Raw genomic sequence first — 17,466 nt, 5'->3', positions numbered from 1 at the left:
CCGGTCGCCATCTTGGCTCCTCCTTAATAATAGAACAAAATTAATTAAAGAAACTGGTAAGCAAAATGTACCTATTTTGGTATAATTTTTCAGTCTGGATACAGACCGCTTAGTTGTTAAACACCTCATGTAATCATTTCATTTCATTAATCTTTATTTCGACTTCGTAAAGTCATAAAAGAAGAACATTAGAGATAAAACCAAACACTACAACTAATATGCATCATTAAAAATTGTTGGTGAGAAATTACAGCATCTACAAGAATGTAATCATTTATTTATAAGAAGTACACAGAGAATGGGCTTTGTGTCTGCCCCCTACAGCCATTGGCTTTTACGTTTATCTTGGTTTGCCTTTGCTTGAATGGGCTGGTCATTAACACCGTCACATTTTGAGGATGGGTGCATTGTCCCATTTGGGTTCCTAGTCCTTTTGTTAAACTGCTGATGTAATATGTGGCTGTGTGTACGTTGATGTATTTACTGACAAACCTTGTTGTTTGGATGCCTTAGCCTCTCATTAAGGCAGATTGCTATCCTTTAGTCACCTTTCTTCATTTGTTGCACTTTGCTGTCACTGTAACAAGTTGGATTTAAAGCTTTTTACCAAAAATAAATAAAGAAAGTGTGCAATATAAGCTTTCTCAAAGATGCAGTGAAAATACTGTCTTTTTGCCAAAAGTATCTATTGTGCCATAATGTGCCTTTTTAAGTTAACCACTTACAATGCAAACTTCATCTTCTGACTCCTTGTCACAGCACTCTTCTTTGAGGGTACAGCTCATCTCTGCTAATGCAGTCTGTTCAGAAAAAGGACCACGTTTCCACCTTCCATATTGTTGTAATCCAAGATGCTGCTTCTTTCTAGGAGGTTTGGGCAGTTGTTATTTTACTCCGAAGATGCAGCTTTGCGATTAAAGTAATTAATACATATACTTGGTGGTGTGGGTTCAATTACAATAAAGTGGGGTGGGATTACAAGAAGAAAACCTGATCTGGTTGGGTTCAGATCAGTTTCATGAGTTATTACTTGTGGACAGTCCCCTTGGAGGGATGACTGACAGTTATTTATCAAACCAAAGATTCCTTAATTTGTATTAGCAGTGGTACTCCTCTTTTCACTCATTCTACCCTCTTTCTTAGTAGAAGCTTTTGGAGAGGCATCGTTTGGAGACTGGACAAGAGGAGATACATTATAGGTGCATTTTGTGAAATGTGTGGCTGAATAAAATCAATTTAATCAATAGATTGAAAAAACAATTTAAAGAATTGTGGTCCTATTTTCTTTGCAAACATGAAGCTTGTAGGAACATTGATTGATTAGAATTCAAGGCTAATTTTGTTGTTCACCAGCAATACTGTTTGCCAAATTGTGTTAAAATATATACTTTTTATTTTTTACATGAAGCAATGCATGCATGACACATTTGCATGGTTTGCAGCATTGTTACTTAATTGAGAAATTCTTTGAGTGACTCCCCTGGTTAGTTTGTCCGCTGAATGTATGGTATAATGTGCTCTTTTTTTATTTTCCTCATTCTAGGTGGCTGAGGTCCTATCCAAAGAGAAGTGCCGCCTCTCTGTGAGTGGTTGGTTTCATGGCCCTTCGCTTCAGAGGCCACCACGCTACATCGAACCGAGTCTACCTCGGAACCTACACATCCCTCATGACGTAAGATAAGTTTAGAATTTCTGCTTGTTGTCTTTTGCAGATCACCCATTTGCAATCTCAACAGAGCTGGCAGGGCTTCACCACTTTTTAGCATATGTCCTGCTCCACCAAACTATAAATAAGCCCCCTTGTCTTCTATTTGCTTTTTGCATTATGGAGATACAGTGTTGCTTTTTGTCCTCATCGGCTAACAGGAGTAGAAGTCGCAACATTTGAGGCAGAGGTGGTTAGATTTTATGTGTTCCCATCTGGTGATGCTACACTGGTGCCAGGATCTCTGTCCTCATTTATCATCAACCCCTTATATTTACCTGGGCAGGAAAGAGATGTCACAAGTCTACCAGCAGGTTTTCAGTATGGATTTGAAACTCCAACAGAGATCGGTTCATTTAAAGTAAACTACTTTTTAACAAGGGTGGCCACTCCTTCCATGTCTGGGGTGCAACAAAGCTAATGATTGGTGGCAACTAGCTGATAGTGCAAGGGCATGTACCATTTCACCCGCACCTATGTTGGGGGAGGCTGCTTACTGGCCCTCCTTGCTAAATCTGTGAAGTTAAAGAGAGGAGTGGTGATTCGAGGAGGCGGGTTGTGGTTGGACAGAAACAAATAAGCAGCTATGATAACTGGCATTTGTGTTTCCTATGTTGAAAAACGTTTCATAAAAATGATTGAACCATAAATATGCATAGTCTGTCATCACAGGCTCCCCTATCATTTCAACTGAATGTGAAGTTTGTGTGTCTATGTGTAAGGTTTTGTACTCCTGGCGTGAGGTACCAGAGGCTGGATTCTCAATGTGGGCAAAAGGAGGGTCACTTTTGTAAGTTGCAGGAGTGTGTAGGCTGTAGTCCTTCCAGGTAGCTGTCTCACCCAGTGTCCATCGTCCTCCCACAGCATTGCTCCTTCCTCTTCCCCACCACCATCTGTGCAGTTCATTGTAGCTAGATTGTTATGTGTCAGGTTTCAATCCCCAAAACCTTCAGTAAAGCAGGAATTTATTTATTTATATATTTATTTATAAAGTTTTATATAGCGCGAACATGACCACCGGGGGTATCGGAGCGCTTTACAATATATGTGGCAAGAGGGTACATGTAAACAACCAAGAGTAACCAAAGAGAAGAAATCATACACATAAAATATCACAGCAGGAGAAAATAAACGAAGTGATAATTACACAGTCATAGGTGTCTGAACATCCTCATGACCCTTAAATGTCCAACATGGTAAACACAGCTAAAATTTCACAGTCAAAAGTGATCAAACATTCTCCTGAGTCATAAAATGTCAAGTCCGTAATATACAAAGCGAAAATTCACAGACATGAAAAGTCTGAGCATTCAAATGGTCCAGGCCACCGGGCCACGGATCGACGGTTTGGCCACGGCATCAAGTGGCGAGGCCAGACTGAGGTAAGAATTTCTTCATTAGGAGACTTTTGGCTTCTTTCTTGAAGAGGAACGTGGAAGGATTCGTCCTGAGTTCGGGGGGAGTTCCAGATCCTTGGAGCCATACCAGAGAAGGCACGATTGTAGTAATATTTATCTGGGTTTACCTTATTGGATCAAATCAGCCCATTAAGGTGAGCATGTGCCTGAGTGAAGGTACTCCCTCACAAAGATTGCAACCAAGGGCTTGAGCACTGTTGTTGGCTGAACTAAAGGAATGTTCTATTTATCCCTTCTCTACGCCGAGGTCAAGCTCTGGTAGAAAGGCTGGCTGCTCAGCAGCAGACATTGATTAATTGAGGTGCTGCCATCATCATGGAACCAGAGAGGTTGATCACTAGGTTTACCATGGTCTGTTCTGTAACAGAAAGAAGATGCACTTGATGTTGATTGGATCCCCCCCCCCCAAATTTTCAAGTGCTGCACAACTTCTGAGTGGCCAGTTTAACGGACATCCACTGACAATGGTATATTAAGCCTGAACATCACCTCATCTGTGACTTCAAGTGGAAATCTTGTGTCTCAGCTGCCACGAAGGATTGGACCTGGGGCAGAAATTTTGGATGATGTTCAAGTCAGGAGCAAATTCCAGGACTGCTAAGCCTGCAGGTGTTCGGATGGAAGGATAAATATGGTGCATTGCCCTGAGTGATGAGAACCTGAATTGTTTTCCCATAAGAACCTCTATCACTCTGCTCCTGTGATCTCCGCCTTATGCTGTTGATTAACTGCTGTATCAGTTGGCCTGAGGTTCTCTTCTTCCATCTAGATTTCTCAAGTCCAACTAGTTTATCTACATGCACGGTGCCTGCGGGGTTTCCTGCACTTTGCCTGTGCCAGACTACAATACACAAGCAAATAAGTGGTTGTGTCGGATTGATAAATATACCATCTTGAAATTCATATGGGGGCTATATCCTTGTCCTCCCATGCATAATTAAGTTACATTGCCAAGTTTGAATGAAACACACAGATTGAATTCAAAAGTCTCTCTAGATAGAATATATATTGTCTTATCACAGTTATGGCCACTAGCTACTATATAGGCGATGGTTGGCACAGTGCCCGTAACAAATAAAAATCGGAGTTTAAGTACAAATAACAAAATGTATTTATCAATCATAGCAGATAAGGCCTGGGTGCACAATGTGCATCTTCGTTTAAGTAATGAAACTACAACTGTCCGATTCTTAATTTCCCAATCAGTCTTGTAGTACAGGTATGGTAATGATGATCATCGACGTTTCGACCCTTAAACAATTGTGCTGAATTAAAACCTCTGTCAGGATCTTCCTCAGGACAGTAAGAAGAAAGTAAACAACCAAAACCTCATGCAAAAATGTCTGGGGTAAGCAGAATTCGGAAGAGGGTTCCGTCTGGTTGACACTTGATCTTCTAAGGGCTCCAAATGGTTGCCTCTGTCTATAAATTCAAGCAACGGATGCGCCAAATTTCTTAACACTATTTCTTGTTGCATGTGGGCGCAAAATCCTGCATTTTCTGTTCAGATTTTATTTGGCTTGCTAAATCTATATCCCTTTCAAAAGTAATCCTTGATGGTTAGAGGTTGCTACTTGTGAATAGTAATGCTTAAAAAGGAGGCACTTTGCAGTTCACTGAGCTGTGCAGTAGTATGCCATTCTTGGAGGTTCTACACACAAAAGGATAACGTTTTTTAATAGATTGTCTAATAGCATTTGAGTTCCCCAGGGCTCAAGAATGGTGCTGCATATATTACTGGGATAAAGAAATGATAGTTTATATCTAGGTCAAACAAAATTGGAAATATTTCCCAATATAAATGTCTGGTTTTCCCATTTACACACATTTTACATTGGAAAACCCATTGGAATACTGTAGAACAGCGATAAACTGTTGGTAACATTTAGTAGAAATTGGATGCTCTTTTGACACTGCAATACTAATTGTTGATGGCATCAGCTTTGAATGGCAGGATAAATAAAGAAAGGTAGCACTCCACATGGGATTTCTCTATACCTTACAAAATACACCATTCTTGGTCCAGGGGTCTTACATTCAGGCCTTAGAGAGTGAGGTCAGAACTCTGCTTTGGGATGGAAAGCCACCGCAATAGCCACACTGAAGCTCACAAGAGGGTGGTTTGACAGCGAGATTGCATTGCCTAACATCCAGACATATTACTGGGCGGCCCAATTAGCGGTTATCAAGCAGTTGGTGCACTGGCCACAAGATGAGCCCGCATACCGAATGGACAGATATGTCATGTGTCTGGGGGGCCCAACAGAGCACACTGTTAAACTCTGGCACCTGGAAAAACAAGAGGATGGGGTGGAATAATAAAGTGACCCAAGCTACACCGATCTGGGATGCAGAAAGACTAGGTATGCTACGTGGCTGCCCTGGCTCTGATAGATGGGAGCTCGTAGGAATTTCTAGGGTGGGGGTACCTATGGTCTAAGGGGAGAGGTCATCCCATTCCCAGGCCTGCATCAGGAATATGACCCATCTACCCCAGAAACATTTACATATCTGAAAATACGACATGCCCTACTGACAACAATTCCTCCGGGCGGCGACCTCCCAGAAGCATCCCCAATTAGAAGACAGGCTCCTAAACGACCATATGGACCATAGGGGGATCTCCCTGACCTACCAAAAACTAATTAATAACTCCCCAGACCCTTTCCTACGTATCCGGGATCACTGATCTAGGGGAACTGGAGGACGAAGATTGGTTGGAGACCCTTGCTTTCCCCAAAGGGGCGGCCATGTCGTCATGGCTCAGATTAATCCAACTCCGAATATTCCATAGGTTTTACCTCTCCTGCAAAACATCAATCAAGATGGCCAAGGGATTAGACTCTAAATGTCGCAGAATGTGCGGGCAAGAGGGTACTTTTTATCATATACTATGGGAGTGTCCAGCGGTGAAACCCTATTGGGAAACTATCACACAACATATGCAGGAGGTGTGTGGGGTGGATTTGCTTCTCTCACCTAAGTGGTGTCTCCTTAATATATGAGACGTTACTGACCTAAGGTGTAAAGAGCCAGCCTGGTTAACTTTGGGGATGACGATAACTAAACGCAACGTAGCCCGACAGTGGGGGACAACATCGGCACCAACCCTCAGAGATAGAAAGATTTGGACTGGTGCTTGGTGGCTGAGAAAGTAGTTTATGAAGGCAGGGGCTACCCTAAGAAATGGGAACAGTTCTGGGACAAATGAAATGCTTATAGGAGTAAGCTTTGCATCATCCCTGCCACCACTCTAGGCGGAGTTGTCCCGAAAACAGCTGCCTTTGAACACAGCAGTGGGCTGGATGGGGGAATCGGCATTGATAGTAGAAAATGTAACTCGCTATGTTACTTAACCTGTTTGTGCACATGGCTGCTCTGGTATACTTGCTGCTGTACAATTTGTTGTATTCTCAATAAAAAAGATTTTCAAAATAAATAATGGATCACATAGTATAGATGGCGATCCAATTGGAGGGAAGAAGCCCACTGAAAGGATGCAGTTTGAGATGTATTTGGCATGCAGCAACTTCACAGTTTGCTGGAATTGTAAGAGGTATTACTTGGGAGGATTTGTACCCTGATAAACCCTTACTGAAATGTTGAACAAGTTATGGAACCGTCCCCGGAGTTCCTGCAGGTTTCCAAGTAAGTCCAGTGCTCTACATCCTTGCAGAATCGGAGCAGGCAGAGAAATAAAAGTACTGCCACAAAAGAGTCTAGTAATGTGCACAGAGATAGCAACCGAAAGACAGGTTTCCAAAGCGCTCCAAGCAAGCACAGTAACCAACACTGACCTCACTAGAGTCATTGCATCATTCAGCATTACCAAATCAAACAATAACTTGTGAAATATATACACACACCACCTAAACTAAAGTTCAGTGAATATTAGTAGATTAAAAAAAAAAAAAAAAATTCTATTGATTTTCAAAGATAACAAAGAAAGATGGCATTGAATGTTACATTACCAGGATCATATAAAACCAACATATCTCAGTTACAGATGAATTATTACCGCTTGCATAGTTCCATCAACAGGTGTATACTTGACAGTGGCAGTGATAACATATGGTAATATACTATTGCGATGATTTTGTCTAAACAATGTTAATAATTCTATGCCAGCAAAGTAATACCCTCCCGCATTCCTAAAGAGATTAATTTAAAGATCCCACCCCCCGCCCTACGCCAGACTCACTACATTATTAACATAGACCATCATACAAGTCCTTCTCAGCCATATAGTCCCAGGTACCAAGTTTCTAAGTGTTCATAACATGGCTTTGTTTGTTTCAAAAGGGGTCTGTTATTCAATTATGCTCCTGAGTTTGATAGGATGACTAATTAAGTCACAGTGCAACAACGGTTCAGCGGAAATAAACAGTTCCAAAATTGCATCCCACTCCAAAGAAATTGGATTCTTTCGTAGGCCTCTATTTACCTCCCAACTAATTTCCATACTTTCAGTCCTGCCCCTGCTAACAACATCACTATGCCAGGCTAGAGCCACAGGGAGCAGTGCAGATTTCCATCGCATCGTAATTGACCAGTTCGCCAGGATAAAAGCCAGGTTTGCGAACCGGTATTGTACCCCTTGCTTCTTGCGTCTATTGCATAATCCTAAAATGCAGTATTTGACTGTATCTCCCCCCGCTACAGGCGCCGCCCCACATAGTATTTTAAACACACTTGCCCAGAAGGAAACCAGTCGTTGGCATGCCCATAGCATGTGTAATAAATCAGCGTTTTGTATGTGGCACCGGGGACATTGGTCCACCATTTCCGGAAACATCTTAATCGGTGAGGAGTCAGATAAGCCCTATGTAACACCACATATTGGATAATTTTAAATTTGTTCCAATTCCTTATCTGTTATTTCTCTGCCTAAATCCCCGTTCCATTTTTCTCTGAACACTTGGAGTGGAATTGCCGCATGGGAGCGGGTACCTCTGTACAGCCACCTGGTTAAGTGCCCTCCATTGCCCATGAGGTATCATGTGTGTACTAAGTCATGCGTGGGAGGCTCCTTACCGTCTGGTGCCCAAGTACCTTTAACATATCTGCTAATGCTAGCATGTAGGATGTATTGGGAATTCATGACTCCATGTTTCCTAACAAAATTCTTGTGGTCCGTTGACATGTTGCTGGAAAATAGCATCCCAACAGTATTCACTCCCTAGCTCGACCATTTGGAAATGCATCTAGTGGTGACTATTCTGGACGGTGTGGGGATTCCTAACAATGGAACATGAGGGCCATATGGTAGTAAACTATTCGTGTATTGGAGAGCTTTTTTCCAGTATATGAGGGCCACCTTTAACAGTGGAGGATCCGCTGTCAGGGGCCTTCCTCTCGGTAATAACAGGTTATGGAGGATTCCCCTTTCCCAAGTTTGTTGCGTCATCCCTAACTCCTGCAGATTGTGTCCTGCAATCCAGTAGGAGAGCCACTGGAGTTGGCTCGCATAACAATAAGCCTTGAAATCCAGGACACCCAGGCCCCCCTGGTCTGTATTCAGCTGGATTTTTGGGAGTCCAACTCTCCTGCGACCCTTACCCCATATTAATTCCAATAAAAGTGTATGTTCGAGGTATATGAGCTGCAGATTACACACTGTGCATAGATCGCCATCTGGTGTTGGGCCCGGATGTTTGCAGTTGTTTTTCCTCTTGGAAAGTCTTTGGAAGTCACGAGGTATGTGACTCCTCCTTTGGATCGTATTGCACATGGGCTTCGGCTCCATCCTCAGATTGTTTTTTTCCGCCATCGGGCTCGGATGTGATCTGTGCGCTCCGGTTCCGAACAGTTTCCAGTTCTTCTATTAACGCGCAATCCTCACCCCAATTCGCGGTATTGTTTTCGATCGCGATCTCCACACTCGGCGCGGCTCTCATCGATCAAGACCTTCGATTCCAGTCGTCGACGACGGCCTTCGGGCCAAACCAAGCTCCTGTCCTGGCTAATGGAAAGGACTCCCTTCAAGAAGTGCCCTCGATGTGGGTCCAAATTCCCCCACACCGACCTTCACGAAGTATGTAACCTCTGCCTCTCCCCTGAACACGAGGCTCGAGACTGTCCGGCGTGCAAGTCCTTCCGGTCCAAGAAAACCATTCGAGGCCGAAGGGCACGAAGAACTATGGCACACTCGTTGACGGCGATTCCAGACGACATCTTCGGGGAAGGCGTCGACGTTCCAGAAGAACAACACACCGACGAGGGCCTCGTCAGCGCCTCCGAAGCAGACGATTCATATGTGGAGGACATCACTCCGGCACAGAGGGTCGTGAGTACCGAAGTCCCCCCCCCCCCCCCCTCGACGGCACCGAAAAAGGCTTCGGTCGTGCCTTCGCCTCCAGGCCTAGGCAAGACCAAAGACACTGCTTCCCACACCGCACCTTCAGGACCGGTAAAGAAGCCTATTAAGCCTTCCGGCGGCTCGGGCTCGAGCCAGCCCACCGTCGGTGCCGAGAAATACTCCTCCGCACCGACGCCGAAAAAGAAAATGGCCTCCTCCTCGGCACCGAGCTCCATATCGAAACACTCAGCGCCGAAAACCAGCTCCAGCTCCTCGGTACCGACACCATCCCCGGAACCGAGCAAAAAACACAAGGCCACCGACACCGATATATCGAAGCCGAAAACCATCTCGGCACCGCGTAAACAGACAGCTCTTTCCAGGCCGCATAGTTCCAAACAGCGGACTAGCGCAGACTCTAAAACAAGAAAATCGACGGCCCCAATGCCTTCGGCGCCCACGGACAAACCACCCTTTGAAGAACTTTTTACACCTGATCCATTGCAAAAGACATTGATCAAGGACCCCAAAACCGGACATTTGATGCTCAGCATCAAAAAGAGACAGCTGGAAAAGTCTGCCCCAGCTCCACCTCCAAAGAGGAAGGACTCTGCTACCTCTCCTTTCAGAATGCCTTCTCCACCCCCTCCACCTTCCCCTCCTCCACCTCCTCCTTCTCCCCCTTCTCCCCCCCCCCCACCTCATCATTCCCCCACACCCTTTCCGGATGATGATAATGATGATGTCTGTGATGACATAGGGGACGTACCCCATGACCTACCTACAGGGGACCCCACTCCCACTGGCTCCCCAGACCCATGGCACGACTATAACATCCCTGACATTCCTAACGTCCCGCAAGATGATCTCTACCCTTCGAGACCATCCCCCCCAGAAGACTCATTAGGGTTCAACCCCTTACTCCAAAGGGCTGCACACTATCACGGGGTGGATCTCCATACCGACCCCGTGGTGGAGGACTTCCTTCTCGATACTTTTGACACCACGCATAGTGCCACCTCCATTCTGCCCATGCTCAAAGGAGTTATCAAACACGCGCCGGAGGTCTTTAAAGACCCAGTCAGAGCCAGGGTCATTAACCCGCGCATAGACAAAAAATATAAAGCCGCCCCTACAGATCCCGCCTACATCAGAGGGCCAGCACCACTAGATTCCCTAGTAGTGTCTACAGCACGAAAGAGGGCAAACTCCCAAGCGTCAGGCGAAGCACCACCACCTGACAAAGAGTCAAAACTCTTGGACGCATCGGGCAAGCGCACTGCATCCCAAGCTGCCAACATATGGCGCACCGCTAATACACAAGCGCTACTGGCAAGATACTAGAGGGCCCATTATGACGAACAAGAAGCCATAATGCAACACCTCCCTGACAAATATAAAAATAGGGCAAATGAGTTAATTTAGGAGTGCAAAACCAATACCTCCATCCGCTGTGCCCTAGATGCAGCTGACACCGCCTCCAGAGCCATTAATACCAGCATCCTCCTCCGTCGCCATGCCTGGCTAAGGATCTCGGGTTTTAAACCAGAAGTGCAAGCTTCCATCCTGAACCACCCCTTTGACCAGGAACATCTGTTCGGCCCAAAAGTGGATGAGGCCCTAGAAAAAATTAAAAAAGACTCCGATACGGCGACGTCTATGGGAGCCTTACAATCACACCCTCCCAGGCGCTCCTTTCGCCGCTCTTCCTTTCGGAGCACATCCAGAGGCTACTCCTCTGACACCGCTTCCACTTCATATAAGGTCCCTACCCAATCCACCTTTACAAGGGGTTACCAAAGAGGCGGCTACAGAGGCAACAATAATAAAGGCAGAGGCAAGACACACCGCCCGCTCTGCCTCTGCACCTACCCAATGACTCCCCTCCACTCCCCCCAGACCATCCCACTCCGGTCGGGGGCAGACTCCAAAATTTCCTTTCTGTCTGGCCTACCATCACCTCAGACAAATGGGTAACACAAATAATTCGGTCAAGCTACTGCCTAGAACTAATATCTACCCCCCAAACATTCCACCCAGACAACGCCCAATGTCACAGGAACATCTAACACTACTAAAGCAGGAGGTAATCTCCCTCCTACAAAAGGGGGCGATAGAACGGGTTCCTACCAACCAACAAAATATGGGGGTCTACTCCCTATATTTTCTCATACCAAAAAGGGACGACACTCTTTGGCCCATCCTAGACCTTAGGCCTCTAAACCGATACATACACTCAGACCATTTTCACATGGTAACACTTCAGCAGGTACTTCCACTGCTCTCCCACAACGACTTCCTGACCACTTTAGACCTCAAAGACGCCTATTTCCACATTCCTGTTCACAACGCTCACAGGAAGTTCCTCAGATTTGTAGTGGATGGCCAACACTACCAATTCAAAGTACTCCCATTCGGAGTCACGACAGCACCACGAGTATTCACCAAGTGCCTAGCAGTAGTGGCAGCACACCTGCGGAGACAACACATTCATGTCTTCCCATACCTAGACGACTGGCTAATAAAGGGCAGTCCATACAACCAGTGTGTACGACACGCACGCCACTATCCAGCTACTTCACCAACTGGGCTTCACAGTAAACCACGCAAAGTCCCATCTCCAACCATCCCACGTAAAACAATATCTGGGTGCCACTATAGACACCTCAAGAGCGCTAGCCTACCCCAGTCCTGCCAGGATAGCAAGCATTCAAGCTCTACACGCAAAATTTCAGACACAACACTCTCTTCCAGCTCGAGTGTTCATGCAACTAATAGGAATGATGGCCTCTTGCATATTCATAGTACCTCACGCAAGACTCAAGATGCGTCCTTTCCAAGAGTGCTTAGCGCGCAATGGAACCAGGCCCAGGGTCAATTAACCGATCTGGTGTTGGTAGACGGTCGTATCCATCGCTCTCTGCAGTGGTGGACCACCAAAAACCTTTCCAAAGGGTGACCGTTCCTGGACCCGGTTCCTCAGATAGTACTGACAACGGACGCATCGCTCTCCGGCTGGGGAGCTCACCTATTACATCACACCATGCAGGGCAGATGGACACCTCAACAAAAGTTACTCCACATCAACCATCTGGAGTTACTAGCCATATTTTTAGCCCTAAAATCTTTTCAAACACAGATTTCAGGCAAGGCAGTCCTAGTCCGCACAGACAACATGACAGCCATGTACTATATACAAAAACAAGGCAGCACACACTCTCCACAGCTCACTCAGCTAGCACAGAGCATATGGAGATGCGCCATACCCCAGAAAATCTTTCTCCTAGCCCAACATGTCCCAGGAGTCCAAAACACTATGACAGATCTGCTCAGCAGACAAACACAACTCCACGAGTGGGAACTCCACCCGCAAGTTCTTCACCCGTACTTTCAAATGTGGGGGCATCCACAGATAGACCTCTTCGCCACCCACGAAAACGCCAAATGCCCAAGCTTTGCCGCCAGATATCCACACCCATTGTCCAAAGGCAATGCGATATGGATGAACTGGTCTGGCAGATTTGCATACGCTTTTCCGCCTCTCCCACTCATTCCATTAGTGGTGCGCAAACTACAACAGCACTCCCTCACACTAATCCTAGAAGCTCCAACTTGGGCCAGACAACCGTGGTACACCACACTGCTGGAACTATGTGTAGTACCGCACCAAAAGTTACACCTCTCTCCACACCTCTTAACCCAGAACCATGGAGAGATCAGGCACCCGGACCCAGCTCTGCTCAACCTTGCGATCTGGCTCCTGAAATCCTAGAATTCGGTTATCTAAATCTTCCCCCTGACTGCATGAACGTCATTAAAGAAGCTAGGCGACCCACCACTAGAGCGTGCTACGCAGCCAAGTGGAAACGTTTTGTTGTCTATTGTCACAACAATACCATCAATTCCCTAGATGTGTCCATTCAACACATCATAGGCTATTTACTACACCTACAAAGATGCAATCTAGCCTATACGTCCATTAGACTGCACCTTGCAGCCATAGCAGCTTATTATTATGAAATCTGTTTATTGGTATTTTTGTTTTTATAGAATACAATGAAAGTACATGGTACAATTGAGCGATCTAGTGGCTAATGACTGAAATAGGTCCAATGGTACATCTCTAGTCATGAGTATAACAATGAACGAGAACGGGTGCTACGCCCACTTACTAGGAAGGATTAGCATTGTGAGCCTCTCAGCCAGCTCCATTATCCCAACGTCCCCCCTTTGATTACACGACGTTGGGGGGCTTCCCCTGAAGGAGCCACTCATAATTCGCCCACACATCCCCATTGTATTCCTATAACCAGCTCAGTAAACAGGAAGAAAAGGGGCAAAACAACAAGTGTCCCAACAAAACAACAGCAGAAATTCCAGCCTTCACTTGAACAGCCCCATGTTCTATCTCCCGGCCCAACCCCCTCCCACCAACCCTGTGTCCCCTCATGCAGACCGCTCCGTTGATAGCAACACCATTTCCCAGCACCTCACCCAGACACTAATGCCTTAGCGACACTTTTCATGTCTGGCGCCCGATCTGACCGCCACCCCCCTCCCCTTCAGCAAGGGTATCCCCAGCATTCACCTCGCAGGATCTCAGGGTGTCCCCATCTAGGCGTGTCAGTGTCTGCAAGAGTGTGTCCCACTGGTTCGCTATTGGTGTACGGCTGAGGCCTAGTGTTTCCTCCCTCAAGAGTGCTGTGCTCTCCGCCCCTGCACACACCAGCATTGAACCCCGCCACGCTCGTGCCCGGGGGTGGTCCGCCGCCTTCCAGCGTTTGGTAAGCAATCGCTTTGCCACCACCAGACCCAGGTCGAAAAATCGAGAAGCAACCCTCGTGGAGGGGGTCCTGCGGAACAGGTGCAGCAGGCAGACCGGCCACTCAAGCGGGGCCAGTCGACCCGTGCATGCACTTAAGGCTCCATACACCGCCCGCCAGTACAAGTCCAGTGCGGGGCAGCTCCACAACATGTGAACCAGTCCAGCGTCCAGCACCCCGCAGCGAGGGCAGCTCGCGTCTGCGCGATGGAAATACGGATTTATAGAGTCGGGTGTGAGATATGCTCTGTGTAGAATAAAGTATTGGATTTGGCGGAATCGCATGTTCCTGGGGATCCGTGTTGGACCCTGCAGCGCTCTGCTCCATTCCTTGTCGGTCATGGGGCGGGCCAGGTCCGCCACCCATTTACGGCGTAACGGGGATAAGTCGGTCGCCGTCTGCGCGCGCAGAGAAGCTGCAAACCATCGTATCATCTGCCTCCCCCGCCCAATGACATGTAGGTATTGCATCATGAGGTGCTGCTCTGGCTCCTCTTTAAGATCTCCCCATCGACTCGCCAGCGTCGATATCAGTGAGCGGTGACAAAGAAATTGGCCGGTTGGTAACCCTGTCTCCTCCGCCAACAAGGCGAATGGGATAAGAGCACCATCCCGATAGAGATCCCCCAATGTGTGAATATCTGCTGCGTGCCAGTCTGCGAGCCCAGCCGAGCGCAGCACCCTCCGCCCACTAGGGGAGCCCTCTATCGGCATGGCAGGGGCATAAGGGACACATTTCCGGGTTAGATAAAGAGCACGGCGGTAACACTTGTAGGCCACTTTAACGAGGAGGGGCACCGGCTTAAACACTTTTGCGGTCGGGTGGAACGACTCGATATCAGCCAGAGAAATAGGGGGCTCCGCGGTCGCCGTGTCGTCACGCTCTCTGTCTGCCAGCCACCTGGCCACCCATTGCAATTGTGCTGCTAGATAATAATGCGCAAAGCACGGCATCGCAAGACCCCCCTGACCTCTGGGGAGGTATAGCTTGTATAGTGCGACTCTGTGGCGCGCACCACCCCACACAAAATCCCGGAGCGAACGCTCCAAGGCTGTAAGGAAGAATGCCGGTATGTAAATGGTTAGGTTGGCAAAATAGTATAGGAGCCTGGGCAAAATCACCATTTTGATTAGAGCGATTCGCCCAGTGACCGCGAGAGGGAGAGCACCCCAAAACCGCACCTGGGCTCTGATCGCCGTTACCCAAATTACCCTCTACTAGATCAGCTGGTTGCCGGTATATTTGGATGCCCAAATAACGGAAGGTGTCTGGTTGCCACTTGACCGGCACGCCCCCCAGGCAGTACTGCGGATCCTGAGTATCGGCTCGGAACGCATAAAGGCACGATTTAGCCGCATTCACTCGTAGTCCGGAGAGCGCGGTGAAGTCAGTCAGGACGCGCTCCAAGTCCCCCAAAATGTGTGCCACATCTTTGATGAAGACCAGGAGGTCGTCCGCATATAAGGAAACCTGATGAGTCGCGTCACCCAGGGGGATGCCGTCCGTCAATACGCTACGCAGTGTAGCAGCCAAAGGCTCTATTGCGAGCGCGAAAAGGAGGGGCGAGAGAGGACACCCCTGTCTAGTACTGCGACCGACCGGGATGGCTTCAGAAACGTAAGGGCCGGTTCTTACCCGCACCACAGGGTTCTTGTAGAGGAGCGCCGCCATCTGCAGGAACCCGACGCCCAACCCATAGTGTGATAACGCCGCCACCAAGTACCCCCACTCAAGGCAGTCGAAGGCCTTTTCAAGGTCCAAGACCAGACAGCCTGCCCTAGGCCAAAGCTGCGCTCCATCCGCGGCCACCCGGAAGAACCGTCGCAGGTTAAGAGAGGTGCTGCGTTTTGGCACAAACCCGTTTTGATCCTTGTGCACCAACACTGGTACTGTTGGGGCCAGCCGCTCCTCCAAGACCTTGGCCAGAATTTTGTAGTCTGCGTTGAGAAGGGCAAGGGGGCGGTAGGACCCCAAGTTGGTAGGATCACGCCCGGGCTTGAGCAGTGAGATCAGGTAGGCCTCCCTCATGGAGGCAGGCAGGGTGGCCTCCTCAAGGGCCGCGAGATACAGCGCATGCAGCCTGGGCACCAGGGACTCCCGATAGGCTTTATAGTACTCCGCCGGAAGTCCATCCGGTCCAGGAGTCTTTCCAGAGGCCAGTGAAGCCACCGCCTCCCATATCTCTTCCACCGCGAGTTGGCCTCTAGTGTTTCCTGATGGTCACCCGGAACCGTGGGCAGACAGGCGGCCTCCAGAAACTGATCCAGATCCTGCGCCTGTCGGCGCCCTGTCGAGGTGTATAGGGCCGTATAATGCGTTGTCAGTATTTGGTGGATCTCTCGTTGTGTGTGCACCAGTGTCCCGTCCGGCCCACGAAGAGATTCTATCGGCGCATGTACCGTCTCCTGTCTAAGCATCCAGGCCAACAACCTCCCCGCCCTATCAGATGTGGCGTGAGCCCGAGCCGAATGCGCCGCGTAGTTGTGGCACCGTTGTCGCTCAAGCAGCTCAGCATGACGCGTCCAGAGCCGCACCAGCCGAGTCGAGTCCCGACTTCCCCCTTCGCCGTGGCGTTCACACGGCAGAAGGCGCGACTCCAAGGAGTGACAACGCGAGTTGCTTACGAATATTCCCCGTCGCCCCCAGGCAATGTCCCCGCATGGTGGATTTGTGTGCATCCCACTCCGTCAGCACACTTCCTGCCGTTCCCTCGTTTAAGTCAAAGAACTGCTCAACCGCCGTGCCTAATGAGGCACGAAACTCCGCGTCCTCGAGAGCGGCCGGGTGTAGTCACCACGTTGGAACGGGGGGTCTACCTGGGTCCCAACACAGACTCCGCTTAAGTGGGTTATGATCCTAGTGGGTCCGGTCTAAGTATTCTGCTTCTGTTACCAGAGGGGCCAAGGAGGGAGAGCCCACCCCCCTGTCTAGTCGGACGTGCAGGTTGTGTACCGCCGAATAATACGAATAAATACGGTCGCTGGGATGTAAGCTGCGCCACATATCGCGTAAGGTCCAGTGTGACAACCAGTCAGCGAGACTCCGTGCGTTCGAGGTTGCCTGTGTGCTATGGAGGGGCGGGTAGCACCTGTCGAGGTATGTGTCGAGTACTGCGTTAAAGTCCCCACCCAATAGCCAGGGAAGACCCGCATACGGCGTTAGCACCACAGAGAGTTGGTCCAGGAACGACGGCTGGTCGACGTTCGGGGCATAGAGGGAGCC

The 17,466-nt window shown here is 48.3% G+C and overlaps 1 protein-coding gene across 1 annotated transcript in view; it reads left to right on the top strand.

Annotated features, from left to right (window-relative positions):
- Positions 1-17,466, top strand: part of OGFOD1 (2-oxoglutarate and iron dependent oxygenase domain containing 1) — a 213,997-nt gene that overhangs the window by 64,052 nt on the left and 132,479 nt on the right. Inside the window, exon 7 of the mRNA XM_085638720.1 lies at positions 1,544-1,672. Within this exon, the coding sequence (XP_085494846.1) occupies positions 1,544-1,672 (129 nt within the window). The remainder of the gene's footprint in view (positions 1-1,543; positions 1,673-17,466) is intronic.

The sequence above is a fragment of the Triturus cristatus genome, chromosome 12 (assembly GCF_964204655.1).
Source record: "Triturus cristatus chromosome 12, aTriCri1.1, whole genome shotgun sequence".
NCBI classification, from domain to species: Eukaryota; Metazoa; Chordata; class Amphibia; order Caudata; family Salamandridae; genus Triturus; species Triturus cristatus.
The sequence above is the reverse complement of the archived record's forward strand: the minus strand, read 5'-3'. Positions and strand labels throughout refer to the sequence as shown.